This window comes from Augochlora pura, chromosome 2 (genome assembly GCF_028453695.1).
Source record: "Augochlora pura isolate Apur16 chromosome 2, APUR_v2.2.1, whole genome shotgun sequence".
In the NCBI taxonomy this organism is placed as follows: Eukaryota; Metazoa; Arthropoda; class Insecta; order Hymenoptera; family Halictidae; genus Augochlora; species Augochlora pura.
Window position 1 is genome coordinate 23,756,498 of NC_135773.1, and position 14,851 is coordinate 23,771,348.

The window sequence follows — 14,851 nt, forward strand, 5'->3', positions numbered from 1 at the left end:
AGTTCCGGGCGTTCCTCGACGGACAAACAAAACATGCATCGTGTAGCGGGAGAAGATACGGTAGCGGTCAAAATTAGGCGACACGTTCGCTTGCGTGCTATCGTACGTTCGATTCTGAGCTAAACCGTTCGATCCCGTAAAATGTAGCCAGCCGTTTAGCCGAAGTCAGTGCACCGGCGCTCGTAAAAACTTCTTACTTTATGAGATCACCTCTGTCGTGTCCGTCTCCAGCACGTTGACATACACCGAGGAGTGGCGCGCGGAAAAATGGCCAGCTCACCGACCAGCATCGAGAATCAAATAGACAGTTTTCTCGAACAGTTTAAACGCAGTGCCTCCCGTGCTATGGAGGAGTCCCACAGGTCCAGCTACCATGCTTGCAGTAGTAGTATCAGTCATAGTCGAAGTGGTAACCTGGATCTTGAGATCTTGGATGCTGGTAAGTTTCCGCTAGAACTTTCTTGCGATGTAGCCTCTCATTTCATTTTAAAATCTTAATCATTCTCTTTTATGATCTCTGTCAATTTGCTTGTTGTGCCGATATGCTGTCGTTTTTTCTGTCGTGCCCATTGATTTTTCGGGCGTTCCTTGCACATTTAGATGCACCCGTTTTCGCATAATATAAACCAGTCCAATACGCACGTATCCAGCGTATACATTTACATAACATATTATAAATTCAATTTGGATATTATAAATATTAATGTTTCTCCTTCTTAACGTCATGGTACGATCGAAATTTTCAACACACGTGTACTCGTCGTCTTATTTATACACAATGTGTTGACACAGGCTTCCGATTGCTATTTATTACGACATAAACGTCATGTACGTATTTTGAAGTTCTTCGTACATTGAAATGTCTCTTTAACTACCGATTACGTTGCATCATCATTTTTTTTAAATCTTGCTAATTTCTATTGTTGACAATGACCGAAACATTTATACGATCGGGTTGACGCATCGACGCGACGAAATAAAGTACGAGGGAAAAGGTACCCTATTCCTAGACGGAAGATTATGCAAATGACAAAAATCATTGTCGAGTAAAATTCAATTCGCTTCGATTTAATCGTACAGCTTGTCAGTGACACGCTGCTAGTCACGTGCAGCTACCCCTCTTTGGAAATCGGGTCTCCCGTGATTGGTTGTCCCATCTTGTCTTTACCTCCACCGTGGGAGCGGCCAGGAGCGGCATTATTATGGCGACGTAGCTCGGTTCTGCTACGGTAGAGGTCGTCGCCCGTTGCCGTAGTCCCTCATGTCGTCGAGTTGTAAAACTGCAGGGTTGCAAGATGCATTTAGTAGCTCCGCGAAAGAAATACCGATCGTATCGTTGTTATTGACGCTTCCACGAATTGCACGATTGATAATAACGTCGCGGTTTGATTTTTCATTCACGGTTTTTAAACGTTGCGCGGAGTGTTAGGCGATTCAAGAATTTACGAATCATTGGGGTGTACAGGGTTTAGTCCGAGAATAGTCAACCACAATGACCGAACGTGAAACAGGCGCCGCCGGCATCACCATGAGTTTCTATTGAACTGACGTACGCGACAAATTGACCCGGTTCATTCTATTAACATGGAATGATTTTCCGTTTAACGATAGAGTAAATTTCTGTCCGTCGACCTTACTGATAAATACCGCGTTACATTTGCTATCGTATTAACAAATTGACTGTGAGGTAACAACCAAAAGCGATATGATACTTCGACGAAAGTCCGCGCACGGCTGCAATTGCCCTTGCCATCAACACTGTTCCACCAGATGTGCAGGTTTGAATTACACGCGTATAATATCTTTCCTTAACTATGTATATATCGTATGGATATATGTATCATGTAACAAATTAATGCAACATGGATAAGCGTTGACCAACGCTGCGATTAGAAACGCGTACGACAAAAACTTTTTTCACTGTCTCTCGTTTTCGTGAGTTCATTACAACTATAAAGAGATTATTGATTTTTAGATACGCCTTGTTTGTTTACATACTCATTGCCGGTCCTATATATGTACATGTATATATCTGTAACATGTATACGTTACAAATAATCGATACGTCGATTAATTATAAACTTTTTCTGTAAACTTTCAATCTATAAAAAGCTGAAGTATTTTTATAATTTATTCTGTAATAACTGTCGTATAAATTTTTACATGGACTGCATTGATCGTTTTTTACAATTATACGTTCAATTGATAATTTAATTTGCACGAATGTCATGTATTGATAATGAAGTGTTACGTTTTAAAAATTTAACATAGCTGTCGTAACATTCGATCTGCTCGCATGTCTGTTCACTTGTAACGAAAATTTATGCAATCCATTCAGCCAGCATCAATTACGATTTATTATGACCAGCAACATTATACAACGAGGCATCGTCTTCCGACATACAGGGTGTTCCTAAAGTAACTAAACTTCACCAGCGCATCCTATTAACCGTATTGATGAAAAGCTATATTAGGGAGAACCGTTGTCTGCAATGTCTGCTCGTCTGCATCTCTAAATTAAGGGGGTTGTCCTTATCTCGCTAGCGTACACAGCGGTGCTCAATCTAACTGTCCCACCTTTAGACGAAATTACTATACCGTTGTAATTAAATGCAAATTGGTAGAGATGCAGAACTAAAATAATAACGACGAAATAAAGGGAAACGTGATCGAAAGGCGATTCTAATAACAATTAGAAATGGATTATATTCAATTTTTTAACAACTTTTATAAATAACGATTAATCAATCATTATTTGCATTAATTAAAGATAATCCAGATTCGGTATCGAACGGTTAATAGAATGGACAATGTAAAGTGTAGGCACTCATTTTAGAAACATTCCGTATCGAGACGAGTGCAACGTGGTGACCGTGCTGTAATTACGGCACTGGAGCTGTTATCCCCTCCACGCGGTTGCATTAAGAAATACATTCGCCATATCATTGAACGTGGTGCTTCATAACATTTAACCGGTGTACTGAGAATCACGAACAATCTGTATGGCGAAAACACAGTATCGCAAACACAGTGTCTTTCAAAATATATTGTATAATTGAATGTACGAAGATAATCAAAAAGTTAAGAAGTAAAAAGGTAAGTAAACTTTGTCTTGCCACATACCGTAAAGATCAAACTTGTAAAGCATTTCGTGTGGAAAAGTGATTCTCAACTTTGTTGATGTCGACAGATTCTTTTTCTCGTTTCATTCTGTTCGGTCAAATTTCAAGACAAATATATCGAACGATGCAAATGATGAAATTTACTTCTTAACCAGTTTCTGTAATGCTAACAATAGGTTCTGTTTAAACAAAATTTTACACTTAGGGCAAATATATGTTTTTAAGTGATATTACGATCAGCTGATTGCTTGTTTATAATACCTTGAATCGAAATACTAGACGTAATTTGTTTTATTTCAGTTGAGCTTAAATGTTTTTGTTAACATGCTCTACCATTATTGGTAGTATCAATGTTTAGCAGAATATAAAGAGTGCAAAAAAGCACATTGTTGAATAATAATTAGTGGAACATGGACATTAGCATGTGTGAAAAAAATGAGATAGTGGTGCAGGCAGGTGTTGCATCACAAGAAACTTCATGTGATAAAAATGATAAAAATGATAAAAAGCAGGTACCTTGTTGTCAATATATAGTCAATGATCAGTTGATATATACGCAAACAAAGAAAGAGGTAAGTAATAAGCCTTGTATTTGATTAAAGATGATATATCGCTATAAAATTGTATTGTATAACAAATTTAATCATTATAGACTACAGATGTGAATACAAGTACTTCTACAAAACCAAAGAAGATGGTGGCCAAAATTAAAGTGAAGAAATCTAAGCTGGAAGGAGAGCCTGGTTATGATTCTACAAGGCTAGAGGACAGTCCTATGCAAGTGCTAGAAAGATTTAAAAGAGGATGCGAATGTCAAGATGACCAGTGTTTCACAGGATTAAATCCTGAAACAGTGTATAAGCATAGATTAAATATTGCAGAGTTAACCAAGGCTGAACATGATATGTATTTAATGGGTGTCACCATGGCATGCCTAACAAATCCATATGAAACAGCAAGACACACTGAACGACGCAGATTGCGTGCACAATATGTATATCAAGGCCGTAGAGTTTGTCTAGATGCTTTTTTGTATTTGGAAAACTGTACACATTATCAAATAAAAAGAATCAGGAAACATTTAATGACTCATGGTGTCACACCACGAGTTCATGGCAATCATGGAAAGATTCCGCATAATACGTTTTCCTTAGACATCTATAAAATAGCTACACAGTTTTTAAAAAATTTTATTGACCTCCATGAAGCAAAACAGAAAGCTAAGGTTGCAAAGAATGCACCATTACATTTGCCATCAGATATTACACGAAAAGTAGTATATGATATGTATATTCAACATTGCAGAAAAGTATCACCTAATATAAAAATAATGGGATATTCTACCTTTAGCAGATTTATGAAAGTTCAATTTCCGCAAGTTAAATTTGTTAAGTTAGAATTTGTAGTTAGAAATCAAAGTATTCAAAGTCAAGGATGTACTAAAATAGATTTAGAAACGGAATTAATTAATAAGATACCATCTAGATCAGCAGACTTAATAACAGACGATGGTGCCTTATTACCCTTATTAATTGCCAGTGAAGCAGGACAAAGCAATACTTATTTTTTAACACCAGTCAGCAAATTGCAGGATGGCATGAGTTATCAGATAACTACAAGTGGGCTTCTAGCCAATAAACCAGGATTGCCTATCACTTTAAGTAAAGTAAATGCAATTTGAGGAAAAGAGATCTTGCTATTAAATATTTAAATATATTTAAAAAAAATAATATATATAAGAGTCATATTTATATTTACACAAGAAATAAATATTTTATTTCATATTCTATAGTGTAGAAATTTATGCACATAAAAGACGTATTTATAATTTTGTACCATTTCTTTTTCATAATGAATCAAGTATTTGCTCACCATTTTCTCAAATATTCAATAACAATATTAATATTATCGATTTTTATTAAAACATTATTTTTATAAAAAGAAAGCATGTACTTGTTCACTATACATGTACTATTGGTTTTACAAAACTACTAAGCACTAAAAGTGATTGAGATATTATAGTTATTCTTATTATGTACCTGAATAAATTAAATTAATAATTTTTTGCAGAGCATTTTTGTATTTTCAATAATTGCGGAATAAAAAATTCTAAATCAATTACTTTTGACTGATTTGGTAGTTTAAATATTATTAGCATAAAATAGTATTGTTAATCTATATTATAATGATTTTTGTTTTTTCTATTTCATGTAAAACGTACTGATCGAAATTAAGAAATAGAGATATACATAATAACTATATAGTTGTTTTATAAATCTTTGTTACAGAATATTTTATTCTATTACATAGACTTACATGTATAAAGCAATTGTTTGCAAACATTAAATATATGGTGTGTGAGATTGTATTGTGTTAATATTTTGTATATTATAAATATATAATAAAAGATTATATATAATAAATATTCTGCATTTTTATAATTTATAAATGTGTCTCTTTACCATTATGATAAACGTAGAACTGTTATATGTGTAATCAAATTATGGATCAATCTCTTGTAATTAAAATTCTTTTGTATAAGCCAGAGATATGAAGAAGTTTTAATACAGTGTTTCTCAAATCACTTAAAGAATGTAATAGCAGTAAATGTAACAGTATTGCAAGAATTTATTATTATTAGCATAAAACATTATAAAGTAGGTCAATTAAGAAGTAAGTTTGCACACTGTAGTTACATGTATATACACTGTGTAGGAAAAAAACTGTAATCATCAGGGATGTTTTTTACTATCATATATTTTGAAAATACTACTTATTTGATCATGTACTTTTTCATGCTTTTACGAAATATTAATAATTAGACTGATATTCTATTTTGAAAATAATCTACTTTTTTACGAAAAGTAGATCTTATTTATGTAATGTTGATTTCATGTTTGAGAGCCTCTTGTTTTACAGTTACAACTGAAATATTGTAGGTACAGCAGGGAACTGTTTGAGTTAGTTGATGTCAGGAAGGTCACTTGAGTGCACTTTGAGGTCTTACATTTATATACAGTAAATATTGCATAAGTAAATGTCAATGTAAATTGTGATACATATCCTAAGGCAGTTTTCTGTTCTATATGATTTTTTAAAACAGTTACATTTATAACAGTTTTATGTTATAAGAATTTATGTTGATTGAATGTTTTTTTACACAGTGTACTAAATGTAATTTGCAAAAAGAAAAATTGATCACATATAATTACACAATTTATAGTATATATTTCTAACATGAACACTGTAAATATTATAAATATAAATGTTACAAGGTGTGTTACTCCAAGTGTTTAAATGTTGTATGAATTTATATTACATGATCATATATATTCTACATCGTGCTGTATTATTAAATTTGTATAATGTGATTTAATTGGGATTATATTTTCCAGAAGATGTGGAGAGTATGACTGGTGAAATTGAAAATGGAGATTTGGCAATTCGAGATGTTGCAGACCTTCTTCAATCACAATATGCTATTATAGCAGGTAATTGAAATTAGATATTGCTAATAGTATGAAAATACACTTTAAGTTAATGATTCTTGTTTCTGAAATATTCATCTCATATATGTATAGGAGGAAAAACTCGAGAAGGTTGTCCAATAATTACTTTTCCTGATAATGGTAATTTTCATAATTTAGCGGATTTGGATTATCAACGTCTCATGCTGTACCTAACTTCTGTGCCAACGTGAGTTTACTTCTATGTTATTATTATTATTATTATTATTATTATTATTACATATTATAAAATTCAACAGAATAAAAGTATTTTTTATTAATTTTAGTTTACAAGAAGCTGATCTTGGATTCCATTTAATTATTGATAGGAGAAATGATAAGTGGAATTCTGTGAAAACTGTTTTATTAAAAATCTCTGTAAGTATAAATATTGGAAAATATAATTATAGTGTGATAAATATTGACATGATCCTATATTTTTAGGAGTTTTTTCCTGGATTAGTTAACATAGCATATGTCTTACGTCCAGCTGGATTTCTGCAAAAAGCCATTTCTGAAGTTACTAATAAATTTTTTCGTGAAGACTTCAAGTTTAGAGTCATATTTTTAGCAAATATTGCTGAATTATATGAATTCATTGAGGCAGATCAGCTGACAGAGCAGCTTGGTGGTACTTTACCGTATTGCCATCATACTTGGATACAAAACAGAATTGTAAGTATTTAAGAAATAGAGCAAATGCTTATAAAACATGGAAGATTAATTGTTTACATTTACTTTCAGAGTTTAGAGAAATTTTCATCAATGACCCAAGACGTGTCTCTCGCATTAGATTCCTACACGCGGCGCTTAGCCGAAATTGAATTTCCTAACAATACCATTGCAACCACGGCTCTATTATCTCAACAACAAGTTGAGTACAATGAATTAAAAGAAGAAATTCTTAGTGCTGCAAGACATGGTGAAGCATTGTTAGACAGTGTTCGACAATTGACTGGTAAAGGAACAGCTGACCGTCTAGGAAATGTTGCGGCAATAGAAAGGTATGGTACAATTTTGTTAAAGTAGCCGGTATATTTTGTATTCATAAAAAAAGGATATACATACATTTTTTGACTTCAGGTTACTTGTTCAGTTGGAAGAAACAGAACGTACATTCGACTTATTTTGGTCGCATCATAGTTCTCGTTTGAGACACTGCCTAGCTTTGAGACAATTTGAAGCTGACTTTAGAGAATTACAAGCAACTTTGGACCAACATTTAAAAACTATAGAAGACATGACGGAAGTAGGAGAAACCCAAGCAAGAGTTGAACAACTGCTACTGGACACATCAGCATTTCAGAGAATATGTAGAGTATGTATATTTATTTCATTCATTCTTGCATCGATATATATTGCTAAATAAAACATTCGCTCTAAATTATAATGCAGAGCAACAGAAATGCAAAAGAATAATATTTCTGTTTACTTAGACTCTTTTCATGAAAAACAGAGGACAACATTTATATGCTATATGTTTAGTACATTTAAAAAATATTCTCATCGCGTTATAGTTACTGTAATTATGTACCACTTATGAATACGTGCATAATGAAAACATACAACTAAAAGAAAACGAAAGTGATACAATATTAATCACTTATTTAGTTCAAGAATGTTCACGATGCATTTAAAGCAATAAGGTGTAATATTCAAACCAGATATATCTCTACATATTAAATATTAATAAATGATAGCTATCAATTGTTTTCGTAAAATTTTAATAGAATACAAAAAATTTCTGGTTTGGATACATTTACATGCTGTTACATATACATATAATGCACATCATGCACAAATGTTACTTTGCACCGCTTTCCTCATTTTGTCGATAGTCCTATTTGTTGCATACCATGTGGATTTGGGTCTTGGTAAGCAATCCACTTAATAAAATACATATATTTCGTAATAGACTTACAATTATAAACACAGCAATAATAAGTTTAGCATTTCGACCTTTAAATTCTGTGTTTACTATATCTTGAAATATTAAAATTAAAAAAATATTATTTTTAGCTATATAATTAATATTATCTTTATGGGTTTGTGAATTAAATCTCTATAATTTTGCTCCATTGTATCTAAAGATATATAATATACTATATATACTGTACGCATTCGTATTAGTAAATAAATAGGGATTTAATTCATGCCTTGTACTGGCATGGTGGATTATTGAGAATGAATATCATTGTTATTTCTCACTTTGCACTGCACGTAAGATAGTATCCCTTTTTTTTGGAATACTTTTTTAGAAAAGCGATGAAGTGATAAAAAAAAAGTTCAATGATTGTTTGTAGTTTTCTTGTTAATGTTGCTTTAACATATGTGGAACTTGAATAAAATTCTGTACTTTTATAGGGAGATATAGAGCGAGCAGAAGAAGTCATATCGGCGGGTCAACAACTGTTGTCTGGGAGGCATCAGTGTCCTACAGACGTGGTAGAGCCTAAATGTGTGGAATTACAGAGAATCTGTACCATTCTAAGTCAAAGATTAGAAAGGCGACTACACATGTTGACTAAATGCAGGGAACTAATGGAACGAATAGACAAGGTATCCACATATCGATGTCCACAGAATATTGTGCAAAAGAATGCTTTTTATATTAATTATGAATTATAAAACCATTGTAATATGAAACAAATAGGCAAACACATGGTGTACACGTGGAATAGAATTACTCGCGTCACAAAATAACACAACACCGCCCGACCAAGCACTTCAAGAGTTAGAAGAATTAATTGAAGCTGCAGAAGAATTTCACCATCCACGATGTATCTTCCAAGATTCCATAATGCCTGAAACTAAAGCTCTAATTACTCAAGTATGTCTGTTCTAGATAGAAAATTTTGCTAAACCGTTAACACAGAACGTTTCATATTCTAAAACTATTTTATTAGGTTTTGCAAAGAATAGAAGACGTATCTGTAATGTGTGATAAAAGGATAATGGCATTAAAACAGCAACTGATTAAACCAGCAAGACCAGTTCAAACAGTAACACCAGAGCCAGTTAAGCCACTACAATCACTGCCTCAAACTGTAAAGCCTGGACGAATTCTTAAGAAAGCTAACACTATGCCAAAGGTATATGATTCTTTTCCTCATTCTGATTTTTATGGTATAACAAATAATTTCAATTTGCTGTAGATGGAAATGAGTCCTATAGAAGGAGAGTCGTCATCGCCAGAGAATGAGTCTAAAGATACGGAAGCTTCACGCTTAAAACGTGGTCATGTTTTGGCTGAACTAGTTGAAACTGAACGAATCTATGTTGCTGAATTGGGTTCTATAATTAAAGGGTACAAAATGGAATTAACGAATGAAGCAATGGTTCACTTAATACCATCAGCATTAGTAGGCAAAGGAGATATTTTATTTGGTAATTTAGAAGACATTTACATTTTTCATGGAGAGACGTTTTTAAGAGATTTAGAAAACTGTATTTCGAATACAGAACTTGTTGCACTATGTTTTGTACAAAGAGTAAGTATGATAACTGTAATTTGTAAGAATTGCAATATATATACTTATGAAAGTATTTTCATTATCAGCGTGAAGTATTCTTCAGACTATACAGTTACTATTGTCAGAATATTCAAAGATCGGAAAGGCTGCGAGAACAGATACAAAACGAACCACAATTTCTTGTAACATGTCAGCAAAGACTTGGCCATAAGTTACCTCTTGCTGCATACTTACTTAAACCAGTACAACGTATAACGAAATATCAGTTATTATTAAAAGATCTCTTAAAATACAGCGATGAACCATCATGCTGTACCGAACTACAAGAAGCTTTAGATTGTATGCTTGTTGTATTAAAGTGTGTTAATGATAGCATGCATCAAACTGCGATTACTGGGTTTGGAGTGAGTATAATATTCGATATTTAAGTATTATTACTGAACAGAGGAATAAAACCCATATTATTTCTAGGGTGATTTAAATGCACAAGGCGAGCTCTTATTACAAGGCTCTTTCAGTGTATGGAGTAGTAGTAAGCGAGAAAGACTTCGCAGATTAAAGCCATCTCAACGCCATATTTTCTTATATGAGAAGGCTCTTATATTTTGTAAGCACAGTAAACCACAAGCTCATAATAAAGCCACATACCACTTTAAAAGATATCTGAAGGTAATTTTCTTAGAGATGTATTTATTATAACATGTTTATTATATTATACAATTATATATATATTTTTTTATTAGATGTCACAAATTGGACTCACAGAATCAGTTAAAGGCGATGGAAGACGATTCGAAATTTGGCTTCAGGGCAGAGCTGAAGTTCATACAATACAAGCATCCACTATTGACGTGAAACAATCTTGGGTACGTCAGATTAAAGGTGTATTAATGTCTCAATTAGCTGAACTCAAAGGAAAACAAACTTCTGCTCTTGGAAAAACCAATCACAAGTATGCAATACACGTATTCCCGTATATTAAACTTCAAGTGAATCAATTGTGACACGATAACCATTATACTTGCATAAATTATTTCTAGACCACTACGGCAGACGATTTCATGGGAAGCTCAGGGTAGCGTGTCTGGTTCTTTACGGACGCTTTCGGTGGATGGTAGCAGTGTCATATCGCACATTACAGATGTATCCCAGTCAACGGAAGATGATGTTGCTTGGAGTTCAGAAAATAGTAACACAGACGATGAAGACGCCTTCAGCGAAAATGCTGGCCCAGCTCCCGTAAGTTTCTTTTTCTCTTAACATTTCATTCACACAAAGAAGCATTCATGGAGATACATACTTATAATTTATGGGGAATATAATCATTTTTTATAATAAGGTGCAGACACATATCTCCATTTACGCTTTCCAATGTAGTTTAGCTAATTAGTTAGATAAAGTTAACACCACATCCGAAACTGTATCCAATTAGGGTGGAAGATACATAGCATTAGCTGATTATTGTGCAGTTGGGCAATCGGAAGTGACAATGCGCGAGGGAGACAATCTAGAGCTCCTTAAGGTCGGTTGTGCTGGTTGGTGGTTTGTAAAATTGATAGGCACCGGAATAGAAGGATGGGCACCAGCGGCCTACCTGGAACCAATAAATCGAAAAACCTCACGCAGCTCCCAGTCGGTGAACAGTCAAGAAACTATATGAAACAGGCGTCTAACACACTAGATTTTCCTGGTGTGTTAGGTTTCTACGTGTCTCGTTAATGGATTTCGATTGTTATGATATTAAATATTGCATATGGAGGCTTTTGTAATATAAGGGATACGAAAGAGACTTTGAAAATTTTGCATAAAAAACACAACCAATAATCTATACATATACATTAAATTTCTTATACCTGTACATTACGTAATATAGCAATATGCGCTTGATTAATGTAATTAATCAAATAAGCGATTATAATAACATAAAAACTTTTTCAGTTAAAATTTCGTGAAAACGAATTCGATGAAGTGTCTAGTAATCCCTTTTAAGCAAGAGGTCAGGGAATAGAACTTTTAATCACATAAAGTGCACTCCAAACGATTTGTTGGCGTAAGAACTTTATGCGAAGAAATAGAATATGTATTTATGAAACAAATATACTATTTATTAGATTTATTCTTGCAGAGAGAATGACATTTATAGAATTGTACAAAACAAGTTTCGATAGCTAATTAATATCATGTACGCGCATATTCGCATCTACGTGATTTACGATTGCTGCAGGTAACACAGATTTTAGTATGTCATGTTACATACTGTAATACGAATATAAAAATAACTACAAAAGAAATGCAATCATTTATACAATTCTGTTATTATATTTGTAAAAATTTGCATGGGCGTCGTATAACTATGAAATTTATCTCTATTTAAAAACTTTTGTACTATTTGGCTGTATATAAAAATTCGAGAGTTCAAGATTTGGGATCATTTTGTTCAATGTATTGCATTAATAATGCTTATAATATTTTCTATATAATAAAATTTTGTGTACAGTTGCAAATCAAAATTAAATTTATCTTTTTATAATCATGTAATTGAGATATACATGTCCCTTTGGGAACATATATTTGTTTAATTGAATTTATAATATTTGCAATTTGTCGGAAACTGCTGAACAAATTTTTTAAATTGAGATACTGTAAATGAAATAGGAAGAAGTTAGTAGGAATACTTTGTTGTTATATTAATGTAGCTAGAATACAAAATATATTGTTAATAAGTCTTTGTGACCAAACTGCTTGATATTAGTAATTATTTTAGAAAATAATAAATAAACCATTTAGAAACATTTAAAAATAAAGCAAACGATTGCAAAGTAATAAATAACATATATACAAGTTTTTTTAGAAAATAAAAGATTAACACCAAGTATTGTGCAATATCTAATATTAATTTTAAGAAGCTTTAGAAGAAAGCATTTTAGCAAGAGAAATTTCGATTTTAGCAAAGTTAATGATCTATCAATACTTTAAGTATTTAATAATAATGAAATGTATGATACTGTAATTTGTACTACAAATTTATATGAATGCAGAAAGAATTAGAAAATTGTTAAGAAATAACATTTTCTTGTAGATACATAGAGTGCAATAATTGTGTTTATTTTACAATTCAATATCATAAATATATTATTACATATATATTCGTATTACTTATACGAGTGTTATTTAAATGCAGCTTATGTATCATTTATACATAGAAAAATTCTATTGTGATCATAAGATACATATATTGAGTACAAATAATTTATTTTAATATTAATAATATTATTAAAGTAAATTCATGTTATAATGATTATACTTGAGTATCATAATAAATTCATCTCTATAATTTACATGTACATATAATTTATAGATACATTTTTAATGTTTCGTTGAAAGGTGATGTGAATATGTTATCAAAGAAAACTAAATTTTTTTCGTTGGTATGATAAAAAACTAAATGTATGAAGTATTGATTTTAGATTGTAAGTATGAGTTACTATGTGTTGATTATATTAATTTTGCAAGTAATTCATCATGTTTATCCATTTCCACGCCGTCCTAATATTAACTAGTTATAGGATTTAACCAGATAACGTGCACTATTATTTTATGTTTAATTTATATAACATATAATTTGTTTCAAAGTCATTGGAGGATTTCATATGGGTATTCGTAGCACCAATAGTGCACAGTGGTAGAAATTGAATGTTCAAGAAAATAATTTTAAACGATATTTTATAAAATTATTTTAATGTTTTATGTAACAAAAACAATTGCAGACTGAGTGCAATATAATTATTAATTCTGTCCCACATATTTAAGTTTGAGTTTCGAAGGATATGTTCTAAAATAATAACTGAATAAATGGCGTTCAAGTTTTTAGAATCTTTTGTAGATAAAGATTAAATTAACATATAGACAATAAATATATGCCCATTGTGGAAAGATTCCATTTTGAACTTATAATGAACATAATAATAATTTTTGACATGGATGAAATGTTAATGTACTTCCTTTTGAAATATTGAAATGAAACAAACTTTCACAGAACAATTGTTCGTTCTGTATGATATTGATAAAGCTACTATGTAAGAAAATTAGAAATCCTAGCTTTAATCTAGATATTAAAATATCTATTATTTTACAACAGTGAATAGTAGTTAGATCATTGACTACAATGTTTTAATGAAGGGTTCCTTTGGTTGTTCCTTTATAGTAAAATTAAAAAAAGATTTATTTTTACATGTATAAGAAACAATATGAATGCTGAAGCTTTTCTGTATCTTAAAACTTTTTTATAAAGAGATATATAAAGCATTTTTAATGAAACAAGAGAACACAAATGGCAGGATATCGTTGAATATGTAGTGATTTCTCTTGATTTTAATTCCGTTTAACAAAATTGTGAGAAATAATATTGTGATTAATGTTATGGTAATTGCGTTTTAAAACAATAATTACACGAGTCATTAGCATTTACTTATTAATTAAGGTATTTAGATATGTTATAAGTATTCATTATATAATTAATATTTTGTTCGATATATTTCCTATATATTTGTATAAAGAATGTAATAAGATAAAAATATATATGAATAATAGAAATAATACATCGGAGTACAATGTTATTTATACATCTTAATTTTGATTATATACAAAACTCTTCGGAGCAAGTTTTCAACATGTAGTAATTCAAATATTGCCGCGTTTTTCGTCATTCGTAGATTGCAATTAGCTATGGTGAGTGGCAACACTGCCTCTA

The 14,851-nt window shown here is 31.6% G+C and overlaps 2 protein-coding genes across 6 annotated transcripts; both read left to right on the forward strand.

Moving 5' to 3' along the window:
• Positions 1 to 19: 19 nt before the first annotated feature.
• LOC144472936 (guanine nucleotide exchange factor DBS) lies at positions 20 to 14,688 on the forward strand. 5 transcript variants are annotated; one of them, XM_078186440.1, is made up of 16 exons: positions 20 to 439; positions 6,518 to 6,613; positions 6,704 to 6,818; positions 6,916 to 7,006; positions 7,073 to 7,303; positions 7,373 to 7,632; positions 7,712 to 7,946; positions 8,993 to 9,187; positions 9,282 to 9,458; positions 9,535 to 9,720; positions 9,784 to 10,119; positions 10,188 to 10,505; positions 10,573 to 10,770; positions 10,845 to 11,053; positions 11,142 to 11,340; positions 11,571 to 11,728. In XM_078186440.1, the coding sequence occupies exons 1-16, from the start codon at positions 268 to 270 to the stop codon at positions 11,586 to 11,588; spliced, it is 3,036 nt and encodes a 1,011-aa protein (XP_078042566.1). In that variant the 5' UTR covers positions 20 to 267; the 3' UTR covers positions 11,589 to 11,728. The 5 variants fall into 5 exon arrangements, with proteins under 5 accessions (XP_078042566.1, XP_078042532.1, XP_078042540.1 ...); XM_078186406.1 differs by having other exon boundaries at positions 23 to 439; positions 11,534 to 14,688; XM_078186414.1 differs by having other exon boundaries at positions 23 to 439; positions 6,521 to 6,613; positions 11,534 to 14,688.
• On the forward strand, positions 2,298 to 5,208 carry LOC144472964 (uncharacterized). The gene is made up of 3 exons (XM_078186453.1): positions 2,298 to 3,096; positions 3,423 to 3,694; positions 3,775 to 5,208. Exons 2-3 carry the CDS (start codon positions 3,533 to 3,535, stop codon positions 4,801 to 4,803), a joined length of 1,191 nt encoding a protein of 396 aa, XP_078042579.1. The 5' UTR covers positions 2,298 to 3,096; positions 3,423 to 3,532; the 3' UTR covers positions 4,804 to 5,208.
• Positions 14,689 to 14,851: the final 163 nt, after the last annotated feature.